Source organism: Dermochelys coriacea, chromosome 11, assembly GCF_009764565.3.
Source record: "Dermochelys coriacea isolate rDerCor1 chromosome 11, rDerCor1.pri.v4, whole genome shotgun sequence".
Taxonomy (NCBI): Eukaryota; Metazoa; Chordata; order Testudines; family Dermochelyidae; genus Dermochelys; species Dermochelys coriacea.
In genome coordinates, this window is record NC_050078.2 from 65,975,482 (window position 1) to 65,998,017 (window position 22,536).

The 22,536-nt window shown below is 42.6% G+C and overlaps 1 protein-coding gene across 50 annotated transcripts in view; it reads left to right on the forward strand.

The window, feature by feature from the left end:
* The window catches only part of MAP2 (microtubule associated protein 2), a 344,721-nt gene that overhangs the window by 310,129 nt on the left and 12,056 nt on the right, over positions 1-22,536 (forward strand). For all 50 annotated transcript variants that reach the window (XM_038421402.2, XM_038421391.2, XM_038421395.2 and 47 more), the window contains 2 exons: positions 561-714; positions 3,466-3,806. In XM_038421402.2, the coding sequence (XP_038277330.1) occupies positions 561-714; positions 3,466-3,806 (495 nt within the window). The remainder of the gene's footprint in view (positions 1-560; positions 715-3,465; positions 3,807-22,536) is intronic.

Here is a 22,536-nt window from a genome sequence, read left to right on the forward strand (position 1 = left end):
GCAAAATCAGCCTTGATACATTTTTGGTCAAATCAGTGAAACAGCATATATATTCAGAGTCTATTCAGTGAAGTTTGGAAATAAACAGAGGGGAGTTTCCCCTGAAATAGGCAACCATACATTTAATGAACCTTGTAAAAATGAGTTTGCTGGATTGTTCAGCATCGTCTTAGGCAAACTGAAAATCTAGAGTGGGCTTTCAAAAGGGTTCAGTATTGACCGAACTCAGCTCTCATTGAAGTCAGGAGGAGTTTTGCCATTCACTTCAGTGTGAGCAGAGTTCAGCCAATGCTGAGCACTTTTGAAATGTCTTCTCCTATGAGGCAGTCAGTCTAAAAGCAAGATGTCCAGAGTCAGTAAATCCCAAGGGATTTAAGTGACTCATCAGACCTGGATAATCATCAGAGCTTCCTGCATGAAATGTAAAGGAACTGGACATCATTTGATCTCAGTTGCATGGGGCTACCATGGGATCGCACTTGTGTTAAACTAGTGAGAGAACACAATCTGGATAATTACGTTTACTGTATAGCCATTTTTTTCGTTTTTGCTCCTATCAGGATGGAATAACCAAGAGTCCAGAAAAGCGTTCCTCTCTACCAAGACCTTCCTCCATCCTCCCCTCTCGGAGAGGTATATCAGGAGACCGAGACAGAGATGAGAATTCTTTCTCCTTCAATAGCTCCATCTCCTCTTCAGTACGACGGACTACCCGTATGTTTCTCTGCAACCTAACTCTCCTGGGGTCTTCACCCACCCTTGCTATATATTTCACACACTTGCTACATCCATACCTAGCTTTTCTTTGCCTTTAAAAAGTCGGCCTGAGTTGTACTGCTGGGACCAGAGATCTGGACGCCAAATTTGGGCATGTTCAGATATGGGGTGCTGTTGTGACCCAATATATCGACAAAGGTTTGAGTCCAGCTGTAGAACCGACCTTTCCCAAAGTCTGGGTTGCTCAGACTAGGGCTGCAGTTGAAGCCCTTCTCTTGTATAAAAAAATCCCTTTGCGTGGGTTTCCCAGTTGTGTGACACGTTTAATAGAGACCATTTATAAACAAACACAAAAAAAGAAACACACACAGTGTGAGCAGCATAATTTTAAAAAAATAATAATTCGGATGATCTCATGAAAAGGGGAGGCTTATTTAATAAATACCAAGATTTGTTAATTTGTTGTTTTGGTTTAATGGTCTCCTGGTGCTTAGTTAATGCCACGCCAGAAAGAAGCTTTACCTAAAAATAGTTGTATGTAAGTTATTGGGGTGACTCATCAGAAGAAAGACACAGCACTTAACCAGCCAGGTGTTTTTATCAGGGTGTAACAGTGCTGTTAGCAGCTATAAATAGGGCATTATAGAAGCTGGCACTTAGCACCCAGTGTACTGGGTGTGGTTAAAGTAAGAGGAGGTTTGGAAGGTTAGAAGGGAGCACTTGTATCTGCAGAGAACCAATCATTAGCTCACCAGTTGGATAGCAGGGAGAAGAAAGCAAGCAGTATAAAAGGCTGAGCCAGCAAGCCAGAAAGGGGGCTGCTTCTAGCTGCTGCCATCTTTGTGTTGTACCTGGAGCACAAGGGAGAAAGCAATAATAAAGACACAATGGAAGGTGTGTGCTATTTAATTCATCCAGAGGGTTTACCAGCTAGGATTTCCAGAAGTTGAAGTGGGGACCTGTTTGCACAAAGCAAACCTATAGAACCAAACATCTAAACAAGTTCCCCTAAGACCAAGGAAATGTAACCACCCCTCTCCCCAGACATCCTCCCTTGCCAGTCTAGCATTCAGCTCAGGCCTCAGAACCTGGCTTGGTACTTTCATGTCCCACAGGAATTCTTCTGTCTCTGCCTCTTCAGAAACCATTCTTTTTCAAAGAAGCCCAAGAACATAAGAATGGCCACACTGGGTGAGGCCAATGGTCTGTCTAGCCCTGTGTCCTGTATCTGACAGTGGCAGCTGCTTCAGAAGGAATGGACAGAATGGGGCAATTTTGAGTGATCGAGCCCCTTCTGTCCATTCCCAGCATCTGGCAGGCAGAGTTTTAGGGATACACAGAGCATGGGGTTGCATACCTGACCATCTTGATTAATTGCCACTGATGGACCTATCTTCCATTAACTAATTCTTTTTTGAACCCAATTATATGTTTGGCCTTCCCAATATCCCCTGGCAATGAGTTCCACATGTTGACTGTATGTTGCATGAAGAAGTACTTCCGTACATTAGTTTTAAACCAGCTGACTTTTAATTTCATTGGGTAATCCTTAGTTCATGTGTTATGTAAAGGGAGTTAGATACCCATATCCCACTGAAAATCCTTTGAAAATCTCAGCTTGAGTATCAAGAATAAAATGCAGCCCCATCTCAGTGCACAGTGACCCCTGGCTGGCATAGCAGCAAATGAACAACTTGCCCATCCTCCTGTCTGGGGCAGCCATATAATAGAGTGTGTTTGCAAAAGGGATGGACGCCTGAGGAATAAAAGATAAAGGCTGCAGGGAGGCAGAAAAATCCCATTCTCTCTCCTGCATAGTAAGTGCAGTGAGAGAACCCTGATGGACAGTTGATTGGGAGAGAAAGAGCCCAATCTGGGAAAAGCAGAGATGAGAGTAAAGAGTGCTTAATCCATTTAGTGTGTCATTTTCAACAAAGAGGCTTTCTCCTTAGCCCCGGGAGCACCGGTACCTTGAGTCTCATCCGTCCCCAGTCACATAAATAGAATGAGTCCCTTTGACTTCACTGGCTGTTAGTGCACTCAAAGGGACTGATATAAGAGGACTCCCCAGAAAATTCGGGGGAAGCCAAGGATGTGTGTCCATACAGCAAGGAAAAAAGTACAATGTAGACCTCTGACTTCATTCCGGGTTTTTTCCTTGCTGCCTAATTTAATAATTTTAGAACTGAAATTGTCTTGACTAAGCTTTAAAGTGAACACTTTATTGAGGTGAAGGCGGGGGGGCGGGAGAGTTCATGCCATGGCTACTGCTGTTTGTATGACCTCTATTCCAGGTGTAGATTAAATAATAATTGCGGTATTCTTGTAATAATTACCTTGATACTTGTGCTAATAGAACAATAATTACCTGGGGGCAGATCCATAGGTGGAGTAAATGATCATTGCTCTTTTGAAGTCAATGTAGCTATGACTGTTTACACAAGCCGAGGATCTACCCTCTGGATTCTACTGTAGATACAAAGCTACTAGCTATGGTACATGACTGAATGCAGCCATGTATTTGAAATCTACTGTTCAAAAGTTTACAATCGAAACCATCTCCACTATATAGGCTACATTCATGCCTAATCCAAAAGCCCACTTAAGTCAGTGTGGGTCTGTCCATTGAGTTGGTGGGCTTTGCTTCAGGATACTTATAATTATAGGTGTCATAGTCTGTGGAGACGTAATATGAAGAAAAGAGCGATTTATCCATGTGGTTTTAACGCTGTGGTGTCTTCAATATAGGATCGGAGCCAATTCGCAGGACAGGAAAGAGTGGCACTTCTACGCCCACTACCCCTGGATCCACTGCCATCACTCCTGGTACCCCACCCAGCTACTCCTCCCGTACCCCAGGCACTCCTGGGACCCCAAGCTATTCCAGAACCCCTCATACTCCAGGCACTCCCAAGTCTGCTATATTGGTGCCCACTGAGAAGAAAGTCGCCATCATACGCACTCCTCCAAAATCTCCAGCCACACCTAAGCAACTACGACTTATTAACCAGCCTCTGCCGGACCTCAAGAATGTCAGGTCCAAAATTGGATCGACAGACAACATCCGGTACCAGCCGAAAGGGGGTCAGGTAAGAATTTACTCTAAATGCACAGTGAAGGTATTAATGTGCTGGGAAGGTCACAATTTTGAGATGCCCCATACATAACAGAGCATTGCATCTGTTGTCACAGTTAGACACTTTTTATTTAAATGATTTTAAATTGTGAGGGCCTGGTTTATCTTCAGAAAATTGTCTTGTAAACTGAAAATTAACTCTGGGAAAGATTTTTTTCATACCTTACTGAGATCAGTTGAGAGGTCTGATGTACTTTCCAAGTCAAAGATGTGTTGTAGCCTAAAAACCAGAAGCTACTGCTTATTCAGTCCCCTGTTTACATAGCAACGAATTAATAAGCTTAACAGACAGACAGGTAGTAGCCTTAGAGACAAAGTGTTTTATTAGAGTTAAACAACTGTAAAATGCAGGAGATGAATAAGAGGAAACAGAAATATGTAAAATAATGAGTGGCATAGAGAAGATAGATTGGGAGCTTCTGTTCTCCCAATCTCAGAGCAAGAACAAGGGATCAGAGAATAAAATTAAAAGGGGACAAATTCAAAAGTTATAAAATTTAATACTATTTGACATGTTGCATTATTATATTGTGGAACTCATTGCCACAGGAAGTTGTTGAGGCCAAGACCTTAGTACAATTAAAAAAGGGACTGGACATTTATATGGGTAACAAGAATATCTAGATTTATTATAGTTAATTCTTACAACAATTTTGGAATATTAAACCTCATGCTTTTGGCCTTAAGCCAATCTCTAACTGTTAGAGTCCAAGATGGGGTTCTTATACCTTCCTCTTGAAGCATCTGGTATTGGCCACTGTCACAGGACTAGTTGGACATCAGGCCTGGTTCAGCCAGGCAGTTCCTATGTTCCTAGACAGAGTGTATCGTCTAAAATAATTACATTACACTAATGCACGTTTTGTTAGCTCACATTTTGCTTTCCAATGGCTATTACCTTTGGGTCACAGATTGGTCTGTGTAGCTCTTTGTTTCCATAGCAACTACTCCTGTTCTTTATCTCCTTTAAGGGAAAGGGGAAATGTCTGTAAATACATCAGTAGAGGCCAGAATTATCTGTAAACAATCAAGCTTTCTGCTCATAAAAGGCCATTGCTGTATCTTGTAACTTAGAGGCAGTGGCAATCAGTTTTATTAGTTATATTGTTTCAGAAAGGAAACCAATTTCGTGTAAGACTGGACAAGCTGGATCAGTAAAACTAAAACCAACCAGACATATGCCTAAAACATGGACCAAATTCAACCTCCTTTTGAGGTTATAAAAATTTTGGTTACTTTATTTATCATAAAATGTTCATCTGCCTTTCATGTTGACTCATGATCCAAATTTGCAAGGGTCTGAATGCCCCCCTACAAAGCACTCAGCGTCCTTAGCTCCCATTGGCTTCATTAGAAGTTGAGAGTGCTCAACACCTCACAAGAATAGCATACTGAGTGTCCACCACTCCAATGGACTCTGGGTCCAATTCTGCAGCCTCTAATCGCGTGTAGGGTCAGAACATTTGTTTGAGTCAGAAGAAGGCAGATATCAAAATGCTAAATATCCATACTGATACCAGAACCTGCTGGACAATCTTGCATGAAAGCCAGTTCTCACAAGGTTTCCAAACCTGTGATTCAGATAAATGTCCAAGCTTTTGGATATTTATCCAGACCTCCAAAACACTGAGGTTCACCCTTCATTAATTTTAAAGAAAAGTTGGATCTTAACATTTTAATTTTGCATATCCATTCATTGCAGGTATTTGTGAGTGAAAAAAATGGTTAATGATATATTAGATCCCAATGCAGCTCTCAGTATGTAGATTCTGATCCTGCCAGGTGCTTTAGCATGATCAGCCCCTTGCAGGATTGGGCTTGTGGCCAAATAGTCAAATAAGCCCAATAAGGATAATGCATCAACAAGTATGTTTTCTTCATTTATTATGACACATCTTTTTGATTATTTCTGATACTACTTCATCTCACCCTGTACATGTTCTGTAGTACATGTTGTAAAAGCTATATAAGACCTCAATACAGCACCCTGACAAACTTTTACTCTTAGTAATTTCATGCTGCATAAAATCTTTACTAAGCTTTAAGAAGGGACCTGAGAATAGTTGATTTTGTGTTTGTTATTATAAAGAACTATCAGGTGGATTAATTCAGTGAGGATTACCAATTTTTACAGTATTGTATGTATACGAGTGTCTCCAATCAGTTATTGTACAAGCCCATACTTACAATTTTATCTTGTTTTTCTGCCAGATGTTGTGGTCCTCATATGCTGAGATTTTTCCTCAAAAAAATAAGTATTATTTGTCCTTCAATGATATATAGCAGCTGGCAGTTCTTTCTTCTGGGGATCACAGGGGAAATTTGATGGGTGAATATAAAAAATATGATTGAAACTAAGGCTTTTGATACTTTATTCCTCAGTGGTTTGTGACCATTATATATGGCTTGGGCAAAGAGAATGACTCACTGAGTAATTCCTTTGTACTTTCTCTAGATCATCCTTCCTCAGTCTAAACAAGAGTTCGGGGTTGCTGTTTTTTTCTTTTCTGTTGTTCAGTCTTACGGCATTGGCCTATCATGTTAAAACGTGAAAAAAAAATCAATTTTATTTGTTGTTGCCTTCCTATATCATGTCTGGCAGTGTATATTCCAACAGCTGAAATGAACTGTTGTCTGCGCTCTGCTTTTAATGATGATGTATGAAACAAATAGAAGGCAATTTGAACTTTATAACCTGAGTTGAAGTTGCAGTACTGATAGTAATAACCATAGGAAAAAAACGTCTGGGCAAGTAAGCAAACATGACAGGGAAATTATATCAAGAGTATAGCTATGCAACCCTAAAGTGTCACTTAGAGACACAATCTTTTGTTTCACCAGAGGCATGTGTTAACCTAACACAAAGTCCATTCTTGGCTTACTGCGGTCCTGGGGAAAGCAGTTGCATTGCAACAGTGCCAGAGTTTGATGTGTATGGTTGAAGAAGCAGGAGGTGTTTGAATGTTAAATAAATCAAGAAAGAAATACAGTTTTTCATCCTTGAATCTCTTTAGAAGCTCATCAGCCAACAAATTAATTTAAATTCAGCTCTGTCTCACCATTTAAAAAAGGTTAAAAAGGAAAGCGGCTTTACAGGACAGAAGAAACATACTTCTGGAAAAACCAAGTTCATGTTGCATCATAATAGGTCCCTATTAGTAGCATGCATTATGAGAAGTATTTAATGGGTGTTCTGCAGCATTGAGAAGTGAGGGGGTTCTGTGCTCTGTGATGTTAGCCACTGGGCAGTTGTCTGGTTTTCTCCTTATAGAAAAGTATGATGAAATGTAGGATTCTTGGCAAAGCTCAGACATGACTTACTTATGGGTACATCTGTTGGGCATCAGATTAGGGTTGCCAGTCCTCCAGGATCGTCCTGGAGTCTCCAGGAATTAAAGATTAATCCTTAATTAAAGATTATGTCATGTGATGAAACCTCCAGGAATATGTCCAAATAAAATTGGCAACCCAACTTCAGATGGATTTTAGCCCTGCCTCAGCCATGAAGGAAATACTGCACTTTCAGAAGGATCCAATTTGCATATATTCTTTTTAAGATGGCCTTTGGGAAGAATGGGGGGAAAAATCTGTTACAGATATCAAGTGTGTTTTTGCTATTTTGTGTTTTCTTCATGGAATTATACCCATGGAAGTGAGAAAATGTTTGTAAAGGTACTGATTGTACCAAAAAACATTGATCTAATCACTGACATGGAATGTATGTTAAATACGATATGTCAGCAATCAACGATAAATCCAAATTATGTTTAAAAAAATAAAAATAAAAAAAAATACTAAAATCAAATCTAAGACATGGGCCAGATCCTCAGTGGTGTAAATCAGCATGATTCAATGAAGTCAATAGGTTGCACAGATCTATCCGAGCTGAGAACTTAGTCCTAAGTATTTATTAGCATCACTAACTTCAGGAATAGCCAAGCAATTGGTAATGAGTAATCTGGCAAATAGAGAAATATGTATCCACACCCAGTTGTGGAATGGAGTCTCTCCAAAAGCTTTTTGGAGATAAAGACAGAAATTCATTGTCTGCCCAAAGCTGTGGAGAATAAATTGCATTCAGCAATTTATTTGAAAGGGTTCCAAAGAGGATGGATCTAGACTGTTCTTAGTGGTATCAGATGACAGAACAAGGAGTAATGGTTTGAAGTTGCAGTCGGGGAGGTTTAGGTTGGATATTAGAAAAACTTTTTCACTAGGAGGGTGGTGAAACAGTGGAATGCGTTACCTACGGAGGTGGTGGAATCTCCTTCCTTAGAAGTTTTTAAGGTCAGGCTTGACAAAGCCCTGGCTGGATGGTTGGAATTGGTCCTGCTTTGAGCAGGGGGTTGGACTAGATGACCTCTTGAGGTCCCTTCAACCCTGATATTCTATGATTCTATGATTTAACTAAGCATCTCAGAGTGGAAGGCTGTGTAAACCAAGGGTTCTATCCTGCCTCATAAAATTCCCATTAAGGCCCCCTTAATTGTGTCCAGTCCTTCTTACTTTCAAGAGGAGTGGTGAGGGCAGAATCTGTTCCACCAGGCGCATTCTGACTCAATTTTCTTTAAACCAGCTCTGAAAAAAATGTACATGCACTAATGAAAGGAGAAAAATAAAACTTAGGGTCAAATTACATGCTGCTTCAGTATTTGTGAGCTAGCAGGTGAAGCATGCAGAGAATCCCCACCCTCCTCAGCATGCAGGAAGCCATCCTGCAGCCAGGGCTCTCCAAGTGTAATGGCTGGGGAGCTGCTGGTGCTGCTGACAGCATGAACACCGTGGAGGGGCGTATCTGGGTGGGTTGTGGCTATGGCTACAGGTGAGTGTGTTCCCAGGAGCACCCCTACCAACAGAGAGATTGTGCTAGATTCAACTCTCAGTTGCATCAGTGTAAATGGGGAGTAAATCCACTAAAGACAGTAGAGAAGACCAGTGAAATTCAGAGCAGAATCTGGCCCATTATGCCCATTCCTGCCCTACCCAGGCACAATATCTCAGTCACCTCTAGCCTCCACCAACCCTCCTCTGGCTGGGAGACATAACTGAGCCTTAAGCATCTGGGCCTCGATTCCGGAAAGCATCTTACGTATATTTCAGTTGTGCTTAAGTTAAGCGTGTGAAGAGGTGCATTCCTGAATCAGGGACATAGCAGGCAAATTTAAAAGAGTGTAGATCTACTCTGAAACTTGGCTACTGCCAAGTACTTAGCTAACACGTCTCTATAAGGCAGTTGTGTCCGTATAGTTAGATCTAGTTCAACTGTCTCCGTTTGCATATTTACCAAGGCAACGGTTCATCGGAGTAAGACAGTGTCACACAATTGCATTTCCATCATCAAGGGTCTGTTTTTGTGGATTTAAAAAATAGCTGGAGAGATTCCTTCCACGCTGGAAGTTGGAGAAGATGTCTGAATCCAAGAGCATTTTTTTAATTTGAAAATCAGACAATCAGTACATCCCTTGTTAAACAGAGGTGTGCAAACGCAGGGATAAGTAGAGATTTCAGGCCCTATTTTAAAACTCTCCTTTTGTTCAAACAACCTCTTTTTCTAAAAGCTTTTTTTAACTTTTGAAATTTGCTGACTATTAATGGTTTGTACAAAAATAATGACGGGTAGCCCTATTCTACAGTCCTTTTTTACAAAAGCTCCCATTGATTTAATGGACGGTTTTTTGGAATCATGACTGAAGAGTTAGGTCCTGAATTATTTAATTATTTTGGCACGAAAAAAGTTACTGCTACTTGTAACATGTATTTATTTATTTTTTTTACAGACACTCTAGCAAGCAGGTGGAGGAGTCTCTTCGTTTGTGGAAAGTGGGAGGGTAGGTTATAGGAATGAGATAGAGTTGGGAATCTGAATCCTGATCTGCCACTCACTTGCTATGTGATCTTGCGTCAGTCACTTCATGGATAAGACTTAGGGTCAGATTGTGAACCACTTTCTCACATTATCTAGCTCCATTGACTTGACTGGAAACTATTCACGTGAGTAGCTGCTACCCAGTGGGGCAGGGGTAGGGCCCAATCCACAGCCCATTGAAGTCAATGGCAAGATTCCCATTAATGCAATAGGTTTTGGATCTCACAGAGGAGTAGTGAGTACAAATGAGTTGCTATATGTTTGAAAATGAGAAATGCTCTCATGCGCACTACATATGTTATTGTATAATAATCATTTCAGTAATTCACGGGAGCAGCTTGGCCTGTTAGTGAGCATATTCAGTAGCCACATTGATGTGCATCTGGATAACCTGCTTTGTGTCAATTTGAAACAAAAACGGAGGTTCACAGAATGTGCTTCTGCCCAACAAAAACATGCATGCACAAACGGATCAGATTTGTATAGTTAAATGTTAAATACCATGCTCTACTCTGGGTCAAACGAGATGAAGTAACATTATGTTGCTAAAGTGGAAAGAGAATATTCTGTCGGGCACTGTTTTCATTTTAAAATTGCAAGATTTGAAAGGGAATGATAGACACCAAGGGTACGTCTAGACTGCAAAAAATAAACCAATGCAGCGAGTCTCAGTGCCTAGGTCAACTGACTTGGGCTCACAGGGCTTGAGCTATGGGCTAAAAATAGCAGTGTAAATGTTACTGCACAAACTGGGCTCAGGCTCTGAGACCCTCCCAGATACCCAGGTTACAGAGCCTAGGCTCCAGCCCGAGCAGGAACATCTACACTGCGATTTTTAGCCCCGCAGTGCAAACACCATGAGCCCAAGTCAGTTAATCCAAACTCTGAGACTTGCTGCTGTGGGGATTTTTTGGCAGTGTAGACATATCCTCAGAGCCTGATTCTCCATTCCCTCACCTCAGTACACAAGCCCTAAAGATTGAAAATCACCCCTTAAACATGTTGGGCCTAATCTGTATGCCTAACTCCATCCCAATGCAAATACTTAAGATCTTGACATCAATGGTACTGTTTGCACGAGGAAGGATTATTGGTAAAGTTTATAGGGTCAGGCCCATTATTCATGCAAACTTTGAATCTATTTTTTGAAGTCCAGTACCAGAAACAAAATGTGCTGAATTATGGCTTTTATTTTTGATTGGTTTAATTCAGATCTTCACTTTTTGTGTGTGATGGGGAATGTTCTCTAAGATTCGTTTTTACTATTTATTTTATTTCTATCAGACACCCTGAGTTACTGAAAAAAGGTGTAGAGAATACCGATCACAGCTATCTTATTGTGACTTTGCACTCCCCTTGTCTGTTCGGTAAATCCACCTGCTGTCTCTTTACTTATACTTAGATTGCAAGCTCTTTGGTGCAGAGACCATCATTTTGCTATGAGTTTTGTACAGCACCTAGCACAGTGCGGATAAGGCCTTTAGGTGCTGCTGCAACATACACTATAAACAATAAAGATAATCATTCTAGTGGTTGGATTTAAAGATCACATACAGATTTTTGTTCCCAGCATTAAAGAATATTTATAATTTCCCCCCACTTGTTAATTTGGAGGGAGAGCTTTTCCATATGATACACATGAGAACACCATCTTTTAACTCTCTTCCATGTGATTTGAGCATTTAGGAATTTCATGGGTTTTAAGATGTTGACTTAATGTCACAATTTAAGCATTTAATTTTCTTTGGTGCATAAGAGTATTAGTACTTAAAAGATTTATACTCCCAGCAGTTATTACTTTCCCTGTTGTATTCTGATGACATGAGCTATTTTTTGTTGTTCAGGGAATAGCTGATTCAGTGACCATATGATTACTAGATAAGTGCCTTTGGGTGGCTTTTTGCCGGCTTGACCCTCTCCGGGGCGGCGGGGAGCCAGACCACCTCGCTACTTCTGTCAGGTGTGTCGGGGAACTAGCCTGGCTGCGGAGCCAACAGTCAGTAGCTCAGGCCCTCAGGCGGGGCTGAGCAAACAGTTCACATAGCAAACCCAGGCTCCTGCTCCGAGCAGCCTGGGAGAGAGGGAGACAGCCACCCGCGAGTTGGCCCACCCACTCCACCGCGTCCCAGCCTGGGGCCCTAGAAGCGGCAGAAGACCCGCTGCTGTGTCAGTGAGAATCCTGGCCACAACACACTGACATTGGCTCTGGCAGTGTTGCAGCCTGACTAGGGTCGGCTGCCTCCAGGCTACCTTCCTATCTCCCCCTCTAGAGGTACCTGGGTCCAGCCGGCATCCTCCAAGGGCTCACACACCATGGGCTCCTCGGGGTAACTGGCGCATGGTTGGCTTGACAGCTCCTCGGGGTAACTGGCCAGCGGCAAGCTTGGCAGCATCTCTGAGCTCAGGCTAGCATCAGGCATTGGCTGGTCTGGCCAGTCTCGGGTTTGGCCGCCGATCGCCGTGATCTCCCAGCTAGAAGCTCCACCACAGGCGTCTGGCCTCTCCGGTGACTGTCTTTCAACGAGAGCTCTGGGGTCAGGCTTTTATACTTCCTGTCCTGCGCCTTGACCTCCGAGGGGCGGGTGCAGGGTTCACTAGCTCCACCCACGTTGGTGTCCAGAGAGGCTCATCCCTCTCCAGGCAGTGGGGAGCCAGCCCACCTCGCTACAATGCCATGATTTGGTTTTTAGCTATAATGAAGCTTTGCAAGAACCAATAAATGGCATCCTTCAAAAGATGTAATCAGCGATCATTATGCTTAAAAAATGATCACAGGCAGGGCTGGTAGTACTGCCTGTTATTAAGCTTGCCTGACACATCCTTTCCATTGCTTATAACTTGCCAAACTTTAATTGTTAGGGCTGAAATTTTCCAAGCCAAGTGTCTGTCTCAAGCTGATTTCTTTCTTCTTCTTCTTTCTTTCTTTCTTTCTTCTTTCTTTCCTTTCTTTCTTTTCTTCTTCTTTTCAGCCAAAACAGTTCAGCTGTTTCCAAGGATGAGACTAGGAGAATAACACACTGGTTTTCCCACAGTAAAATTCTTTTTTTAACAGCACCGCACTCCCATGCTCTGGAGGAGGGACTTGAATTTGTGAGGGACTGGCCTCGGTGTCAGGGATGTGTCTGCTCAAATTTGGCCTAAGTATAAGCCTATATGAGGCATGGTGGCTGAGTGCTCCAGGTGCTCGGCTACAATCCCAAAAGTAAGGGATCGGAGGTCTTGCTTGATCTCACACAGAAAGGCTGCCTCCAGTCCACCGAGATGCAAAAAGGTACCTGATTCACTGGTTTAGGGAAGATGAAGGCTGGTGGTGGGGAAGAGAGAAACTTGGACTGAGAATGAGATGGGGGGATATTGGACCTAGCTGAGCAAGGAGACTGGGAGACAGGGGGAGTGGGACTCGTAAGCAAAGAGACTCAGACAGGAGCTGGGAGGGCAAAGAGACTAGGATTTAGACTAGGACTCAGTGGGGCAGAAGGAAGAGGTGAAGGGGGAAGGGAAACAGATGGGATGAGTAGCCAGGGTGCGGGGGAGACTGAGCAGGCGGGCAAAAAGATGGAGACAAGGAGCTCAGGAGGCAGCGATACTAAGATTGGATGAGGATCTTGGGAAGGTAGATTGGGGCTAGGAGCCAGAGTGAGCAGAGAATGTGGTTGGGTGTGGGGGGGGGGAAGAAGAGGAGGTCAGTGTGGAGAAGAGAGACTGATCGAATGAGGAGCCAGGAGGTGGGGGAAACTGGAAATGTCTGGGCAATACAACTGGGAGTGGGGTGGGAGACTGAAACTGGAAAGGGAATTGGCAGGGGGACACTAGCTCTTCATGGGTAAGGAGACTGGGACTGTGATGAGAAGCCTGAGAAGTTGAGACTGGGATTGCATAGGCCAGGAGAATGGGATTGGGACAAGCAGCCAGGAGTGGGGAAGAGACAAGACTGGGACAGGGGAAATTTGGAGGGGACAGGGCAGCAGGGGACAAATTTTGGAGGAATGGACAGAGGAATCTATGACCACTAGAGAACACTCCCTTCCAGAGCCTAGATTTTTGAATCTCACCATTCCTCTGCTGTCTGCGAACGTCTGTGAAATCTCCCTCTCGTTCTGGTCCATATAGAAGATGGCAACCTATTACTGCTATCAGTTACTCTGTTAACTCAAGTGGACGATTTGTGTGGTGGATCTAAAGATTCCAGCCCTCCAGATGACCCATGTGGGTGTCAATATGATGCCACATAATGGAATTTCTGGGCAGGTTCAGTTTGCTTTTTTAAAGACCTAGGAAATTGCACACACAAAAACCTGTCTAGTGTGCCATCCCCAGAGTAGGTCCTTACTGTGCACAGACTGAATCGGGGGCCCTGTGGGAAAAATAGTATGTGACCATGTAATTAAAGATGGACACACACAAGGAGATTGAATTAAGGTTGGCCAGAGATAATTCTGCCATTTCTTAACTTTTGAGTGCTTGACTTTGCAACCTTAATAATGTTCTTTTAATGTGTGTGTGTGTGTGTGTGTGTGTGTAATATAATTATATGTTCACCACAAATTTAATCTTTTTAAAGGGACATATTAATTTAAATTAAATATTCTTTTAATTACTACTGTATTTATTACATGCCTCTATATGATGTCTATCACCACTGTTTCTGGGAGTTCTTTACAACATTTTGGCCAAACTGCCCAAATTTAGGACGTATTCCAAAGTGAGAGATTTTGGGTGCCTAAATTTTTAGGCCTCATCTGAGTCACCTTAAAGTCCTGATTTGCAGAAAGTGTTGAGCACTCACTTGAGCATACCACAGTATCAGACCTTCTTATTCGACAAAGAACAGGGAACTTTCTTGTTGAGCAAAAGGCAGATGATGCTCATTCTTCAAGAGTTGGTGTGCCCTGGGACATTCCAGACCTTTTATTTAGCCACCCTGAACAAAGTGATGTGTTTTGAGTCTCCTGAGAAAGGTGCCAGTTTCACACTGGATCCCAGAACATTTTTGATTTTGTAGATAGTAGCCAGCACCTTGAATTTCTCCTGGGATAGGCCCAATCCTGCTGCCACTGAAGCTGTAAAGAGTTTTGCCATGTATGTGAATGGCAGCATGGTCAGGCCCTCTGTGCAGAGTACAGGTTTTCTATGTTTTCAAGGGTCTGACCCGCTTGGAAATAGGCAGCCCCATTCTGCACCAGCTGAAGTCTCCCAAGTGGCCCTGGTTGCCAAAATGAAGATGAACATATTATCAAGATCATCACTAGAAGTGACAGACATGGAGATCACTGTAGCCTGGTCCCTGTCTGACTTGGTTGGACATAATCTCTTAGGCAGCTGAAGATGAAGACTGGATTCTTAACCACAGCTGCCACCTCAGGGTTGATCCAAAGCCCATTGGAATCAATGGAAACACTTCCATCGTCTTGAGTGTAGACTGGAGTGATAGTTAGAGGATGAAATTTAATAGTGAGAAGTGTAAGGTTGTGCATTTAGGGATTAATAACAAGAATTTTAGTTATAAGCTGGGGATGCATCAATTAGAAGTAACGGAAGAGGAGAAGGACCTTGGAGTATTGGTTGATCATAGGATGACTATGAGCTGCCAATGTGATATGGCTGTGAAAAAAGCTAATGCGGTTTTGGGATGCATCAGGAGAGGCATTTCCAGTAGGGATAAGGAGGTTTTAGTACCGTTATACAAGGCACTAGTGAGACCTCACCTGGAATATTGTGTGCAGTTCTGGTCTCCCATGTTTAAAAAGGATGAATTCAAACTGGAGCAGGTACAGAGAAGGGCCACTAGGATGATCCGAGGAATGGAAAACTTGTCTTATGAAAGGAGACGTAAGGAGCTTGGCTTCTTTGGCCTAACTAAAAGAAGGTTGAGGGGAGATATGATTGCTCTCTATAAGTATATCAGAGGGATAAATACAGGAGAGGGAGAGGAATTATTTCAGCTCAGCACCAATGTGGACACAAGAACAAATGGGTATAAACTGGCCACCAGGAAGTTTAGACTTGAAATTAGACGAAGGTTTCTAACCATCAGAGGAGTGAAGTTTTGGAATAGCCTTCCCAGGGAAGCAGTGGGGGAAAAAGATCTATCTGGCTTTAAGATTCTACTCGATAAGTTTATGGAGGAGATGGTATAATGGGATAATGTGATTTTGGTAATTAATTGATCTTTAAATATTCAGGGTAAATAGGCCAAATCCCCTGAGATGGCATATTAGATGGATGGGATCTGAGTTACCCAGGAAAGAATTTTCTGTAGTATCTGGCTGGTGAATCTTGCCCATATGCTCAGGGTTTAGCTGATCGCCATATTTGGGGTCGGGAAGGACTTTTCCTCCAGGGCAGATTGGAAGAGGCCCTGGAGTTTTTTCGCCTTCCTCTGTAGCATGGGGCATGGGTGACATGAGGGAGGATTCTCTGCTCCTTGAAGTCTTTAAACCACGATTTGAGGACTTCAATAGCTCAGACATAGGTGAGGTTTTTCGTAGGAGTGGGTGGGTGAAATTCTGTGGCCTGCGTTGTGCAGGAGGTCGGACTAGATGATCAGAATGGTTCCTTCTGACCTTAGTGTCTATGAATCTATGAATCTGTGAGTGGACTTTGGATCAGGCTCTGGATGTCAATAGCAGAGTATAATGATATCATGTAGCCTCCTCTCCCCTTCCATGCAATCATGTTCATACCACTCCTCACATCTATGAAGCTGGTGCCCCTCCATATATCACTGTTCAGAGGGGTATTTCTGCTAAAGAGACAAAGAAACATGGGTTTGTATGAACTGGTGGACCTAGATGCCCTCCTCATAAGGCCTAGCCCTGCTGTTCTTATTCCCAGTGATATCAATATCACTTGGAGAAAACACATCCCATTGAGATGAAGTCAGTGGGAGTTTTGCCTGAATAAAGGCTACAGGATTGGGCCACTGACCTTTGCAGAGAGATTTTTTACGATGGAAAATTCACTGCAGGAGGCCTGACTCTCTTCTCAGAGTGGGTGACGTTCACCGAATGCAGAGGGCCACCATTAGGTGTATGCACCAGTTAAACCCCCCTTTATTGGGGGCTTCATAGTGGGATTTAACTCATGCAGAAGCCTTGTATTGTCCTTCTACTCAGGGTGAATACACCCATTGGCTTTAAACCAATCACTCCACTAACCTCCGTGAGGCAAGAGCACGATCTAGCCTCAAGTTCAGTGTGTATGTCTCTGGAAAGTGCTGATCACAGTAATTCTCTTCAGATTCTTGCCCATACAAAAGAACCAAACCCCTTTCCATAGCCTCTGCTAAAAGCCCTGAAAACTATGAGATCAATGGTCATTTCCAGCACACGTTTGGAATCTTGCTTGGTGCTGATCAGGTTTTCATTTACCCACTCTCGTAACACTGTTTTCCACAAATGAGCCTGATTTTGATCTCACTTAACACCAATGTACATCGGGAATCACTCCACCGAAGTAAGTATAGTTACACTGGTGAGTAACTGATGTAGGTAAGGAGAGAATCAGGCCCCCTATTTTGATGAGCTCTGTGGGGTGCCTAAGTAGTGTGACTGCTCTTAGAGAACTTTCCAAGACCCCAATTCTGCAAGGTACAGGGACGTGGGTATAATTTTAAGTATGTAAGCAGTCTCATTGACCTCAAAGGAGCCCAAGTCTGAAGTACAAAAAACCTGAGAAGGTAATATGGTATAAAGACAGAATAATAGATCCCAAACAAATCTTACAAAAACATATTAAGAGGTAGGGCTAGGATGTAAACATCCTAGGGAGAAAATCATGAACAGTGGCTCAAAATACATGAAAATTTTCTCTTTTTGCTGAAGAGTACATTAATGAAATGAAGCCAAGCTGGAATATTTTTAAATGGCCTAGCTTTAGTGCCTGTGGGGAAGTTTATGAGAGACCATGCACAGCCATAATTACAAGGTATGGAAATTGGGGAGAACATAAATGATCAGTTTGGTGGAAAATGTATTCACAGCCTGTAATTTCTTCTGTATCTCACTTTTTCTTCTTTGTTTCAGTGGGCATCCGGGTGGTAGGGTAGGCCAGGGAAATCAGATAAGAATAGTCTGCCCAGCGGTTGGAAAGTAATTTGAACATTAGGGAGAAGGGTTCTCAGCAGTCTTGTTTTTGCTGTGAATGGCATCTGAAAAGAATTAACATTGGCAAGGATGAAATGCGGTTCTTCTTTTCGCCGGCTGCACTCAGGCATGGACACTGCCTTTGGCTGTGGAGCAAAACTGAGCTCGAGTCTGTCTTCCAGTTCTTCGTCTTCCACTCTGTACTTCTACATACACATGTCCATTGTGAACATAATTCTCTCTTGCTAGCAGAGATGGGCATGAATGGAAATGCCAGGTCTGAATGCCCTTGCACATTGGGATGTTTGAAATCCAGATTCAGATTCTGTGACGTGAGCATACCCCTGTGTAGGAGCAGAACGAACTGGTGAAATCTGCACCACAGATCCTCCCTACCTGTCTCTTGGTCTTCTCCTGTCTTCCCTTCTACCCCTACTCCTGCTAAAAAAACTCAAAACACATACACATACCACCCTCTCCCCCAATATGGATGGTGCCCCCTCAGTGCCCAGCTCCTTGCTATTACAACTGCCATTCAGGCCCTCTGTGTCTATGGAGGGGGCTTAGGTTTTACCTCATAAAGTGCAGGTCTCAAAATGTACTGAGAGAACCAGCAGTTGTAAAAGTACTTTAGGCATTTTCCCCCCATGAAGCTTTCCAGAGATGAACAACTTCCTCTGATGTTCAGACAAGTGGAATTCAAACTCAGCAGAAGCAGCTAGAGCTTACTGGCAAATGTCTGCCCTGATCTACACAGGATGCAGTGCTACAGAAGTCAAGGGAAGTGCCCTGAGTGGAGCTGCCATGAGTGTAAATCAGAGCAGAGTTTACCCAACCCTACCTTTTCTGGATAATAATATTGCAGAACCTAGAGAATCCAATCAGCCAAGTTTTCATTCAGAAACCTGTTGTGCCATCGGCTGTGCCCTCTCTGTGTGTTATCTCAGAATTCCTGCTTCTGATGAAGCCAGGAATTGTTGGACTCCAACGTCCAACAGCAGGGACAGGGAGCAGTGTAATTCAGTGGAAAGCTCATTGGGCTGCGATTAGCTTAAGCATAATGCAATAAAACCCTTTCCAGCCACACAAACGCAGGGGGCCATTGTCAGAAAAATTTAACTTTTTCAGTACGCTTCATTTGGATTGTTATTGTTAAGGAGAATGCTGAAGGAATCTCTCCTCCATACTGTAGGAAATATTTACTCCTCCATGCATTCCTAGATACCATGGTAATTTGTGACAGAAGAATAAGAGGAAACCCAGCAGTTTCAGTCCAATGGGGGTACCATAAAGGTTATGAAAAAGTATGCTGCCAAATCTGTGCAGCAGGAAGCTGGCACATCAGACGAATGGTGCTGTTCTCTCGTTCACATCCAGTTTGGCCAGCGGCTAATGTCAGCATTGCACCAGATCTCAGGTAACCAATCACATATTGCTGTGACATAATTTTAGCTATCAGGGAGAAACCAGACATGGAGAGGAGATTAGCAGAGAGGAGTCTGCCAAAATTGAGGCTGCTGATATTGGAGGCTCTTAAATGCTCGCATGATGTTGTACATAATTGAAAAGCTGTAGAAGGAGTTTCTGTAGATGAATCTTAACTTCCTACTTTTTCTTTTCTGCCTTATTGGTACTTACTTCTCAGGGAATTTTCTCTTCGATTCCTAAATGGTAATTCACTTACACTCCTTTGGCAATTCCAGCCCTAATATTCATATTGTATATTTGTATTTATTATGTGTTTCGTTTAGTGTTCATTTCTATTTTTCATACTACAGTATCTTATAATCTTGGAGATTTTGATGACGGTGATGTGGGGTGTGATCCTGTTTCTATTGCAGAGCATGATGCCAATTGACCTCAATGGGAGCAGGAGCAGGCTAAGAGAGCGCACTAACAGATGAAAGCTTTAATCTTATTCTGTGTGAAACAATTGAAGTATGTGACAAATATTCAGTCTACTTTAGGAGAGACAGACACTCACAGAGAGCCAGTGAAATTCAGCCTTGTGCAGAGAGCCAGCAGAAGGCATGCACACCACTTAAATCCCATTTCAATCCTCACCATAGGACATAATGGTACATAGGCCTTATGCTATCCCGCTGCACAGAGTGAATTTTACCCAGTGAGAAGATAATTACAGTGATTGTTTCTTTACATCTTGCTAGCAAGGCCCTCAGGCAGTGGGATCCCTAGTTCAGTCTAACTCGTAACGGTGTGTCAGGCTAGAGGAGACTTTTGCCACTTGCTTTCAGGTGGTCTCCAACTTTATCACCTTGGGTTGGCTTTATTTAACCTAGATTTCATAGTGCCTCTGCCAACACACACGCCCAGCATTGCCTAGTCTTCAGCCTGAATCAGCGTTTCCAGAGCTAATTCTTCCTGCTGGTCATTGCTAAGAGGCCCTGCTGATTCATTACTGAGGGCTGGGTGTGGTCAGAAAATGCTAAAAGGGCTTTGTGTTTTTTCCAGCACTATCTGGCTTAAAGTTCTCCAGGAGCCAGACCCAGACTCCTCATCTGACACACATTCCTCTAACTGATATGACACCTGTCTTGTATATCAGAGGTGTTTTTTTTTTAAAAAGTGTGTTGAAATAAAATACAAAAACATAAAACTCCTAGACGGTTGGCTTTCATGTTTCAGGAAACATCTATTTAGTTTGATCTGCTGAAAAGAAAGGGCGGGGGTATAGAAATCATTTCACTAACCACAGACATTCATGAAGCTAATCATGACAAATGATTGCAGGAGTTTCTGAAGCTATAGAGGTGCTTACTAGTATCAGTCCTCTCACCATGGCACCCATTGACACAGATCTTTTTTCAGTCAGTCCAGAGGGCACTCCATTTCCTGATGTTCTGGATTAGCATAGTATCTATATAGAGGAAGAAAAGTCCATGCAACAAGCTCTTCATGCTGAACAGCTTCTCCTTAGCTGCAAAACACGGCCCAGTGGAAAATAACATTAGCCAGCTGTCAGGCTGTCTAGAGTGGCTCACGGCTGTGAGTGCCAAGCTCAGGGCAGATTGTCAAGAACAGGGCACGAACCCCAAACTGGTCGTGAGTTCTATACTTAAATTTTATCAGCCACGTAACAAGTGTGGACTGCTCAAGCATGATAGCAGCCTTAACATGGAATCACAGACAGTGACCTTGGTACTCTGGTCTATCTTGCCACCCAGGCAAGCCTGCCTTTGTGATCGATGGTCCCTTACACCAAAAATCACGTCACTATTCAGATTACTCCCAGTCCCAAAGGACTAGTCACTTACCCCAGGTCAAGTGCACCCTAGATCTCTCACTAGAGACAACGCTTATAGCCAATCCTATAATAAGCCAATGAAAGGTTATTATCTAGGAAAAAGAAACAAGAAAGTTATTTACAAGGTTAAAGCAGGTAAACATACACACACAAATGAGATACAGTCTTAGGTTCCAAAAGATGATAGTAGCTGCTATAATATGCAAACTTTGTACATCCTTTAGGGCTAACCCAAGCTAAACAGCTGGGGACCCCCTTAGAAATCTTTGCCTCAGAGTTCAAGCAGCACAGGGATACAAATTCTCCTTAACAGGATGTGACTGGAGTCCCAGGGGGGAGCCACTTGAAGTCACTCAATTATGGTGAACTGTAAAGAATGGGGCAGACAATCCCCAAAGCTGGTGGATATTCCAATATTTAGATTTACCACGGCAGCACAAAACAGCTTCTTTATTACCTCACTGGTTACTCAGAAGTCAACAACACAGTTCCCTTAAAGTAACCCTAGGCCTCCACCTTGACACCCAAGTCAGATATGATGAGGATTAATGAAAATCTTCTTCATCATATAAAAAAGTTCTACAATCCCAAAAGATCGGACACATTATCTCCCAGGTTAATGAATATTCTGGATGTTACCCAAATACACGCTTACAGCCAATTCTTAACACTAAACTAAATTTATTAAAAAAGAAAAGAGAGAGAGTATTGATTAAAAGATCAATATACATACAGACATGAGTTCAATTATAGTGCTTCAGATTCATCGCAGAGATGGTGAACTTAGTAGTTGCAAAGAGTTCTTTTAGAATTTAATCCATAGGTTATAGTCCAATATCATATTCAGGGTGTTCCAGCTTAACCAAGATCTCAGTCTTGTGACTCAACTTCCCCTGATGAAGCTTAAGCAGATCTGAGATGACAGGATCAGGACCCAAGGGTCTTTTATACAATGTTCTAGCATCCACTTGACCATACAGTCCTGGGTAAACAATAGGCAATCAGGGCGACTTTGAACTAGGTATATTTCCTAAGCATCACCAGTAATTATTCACACAGATTAGCATAAGGCAATTGCCTGTTTTTCCACCATTTGCAGATGATTCACTATACATTTCAAAGAGAGATGAATACAGTGACATCCTATGTTTACAGTTCATTTAAATATTAAGATGTTCTTTTGATCTCTGAATTAACAGAATACAGCATAGACAGGGACTGTTTGATTACATTGTTGACCACAACTAATATATATGTAAATACACAAAAACACAAACATTATCTCCCCATATGTCTCTAAGGGTTGAATTTGAGTTATTCATCCTACAGGATGCTTAATCCTTTCTGGCCATGCTTCACACAGGGATTTCCCCCTGCGGTCAAACTGATGGGATGGGCATTTGGTGCATGTTTCCTCTCCATGGATGTGGGAGGAACAATCAGCAAAGTGTTTTGTCCACTGATGTTG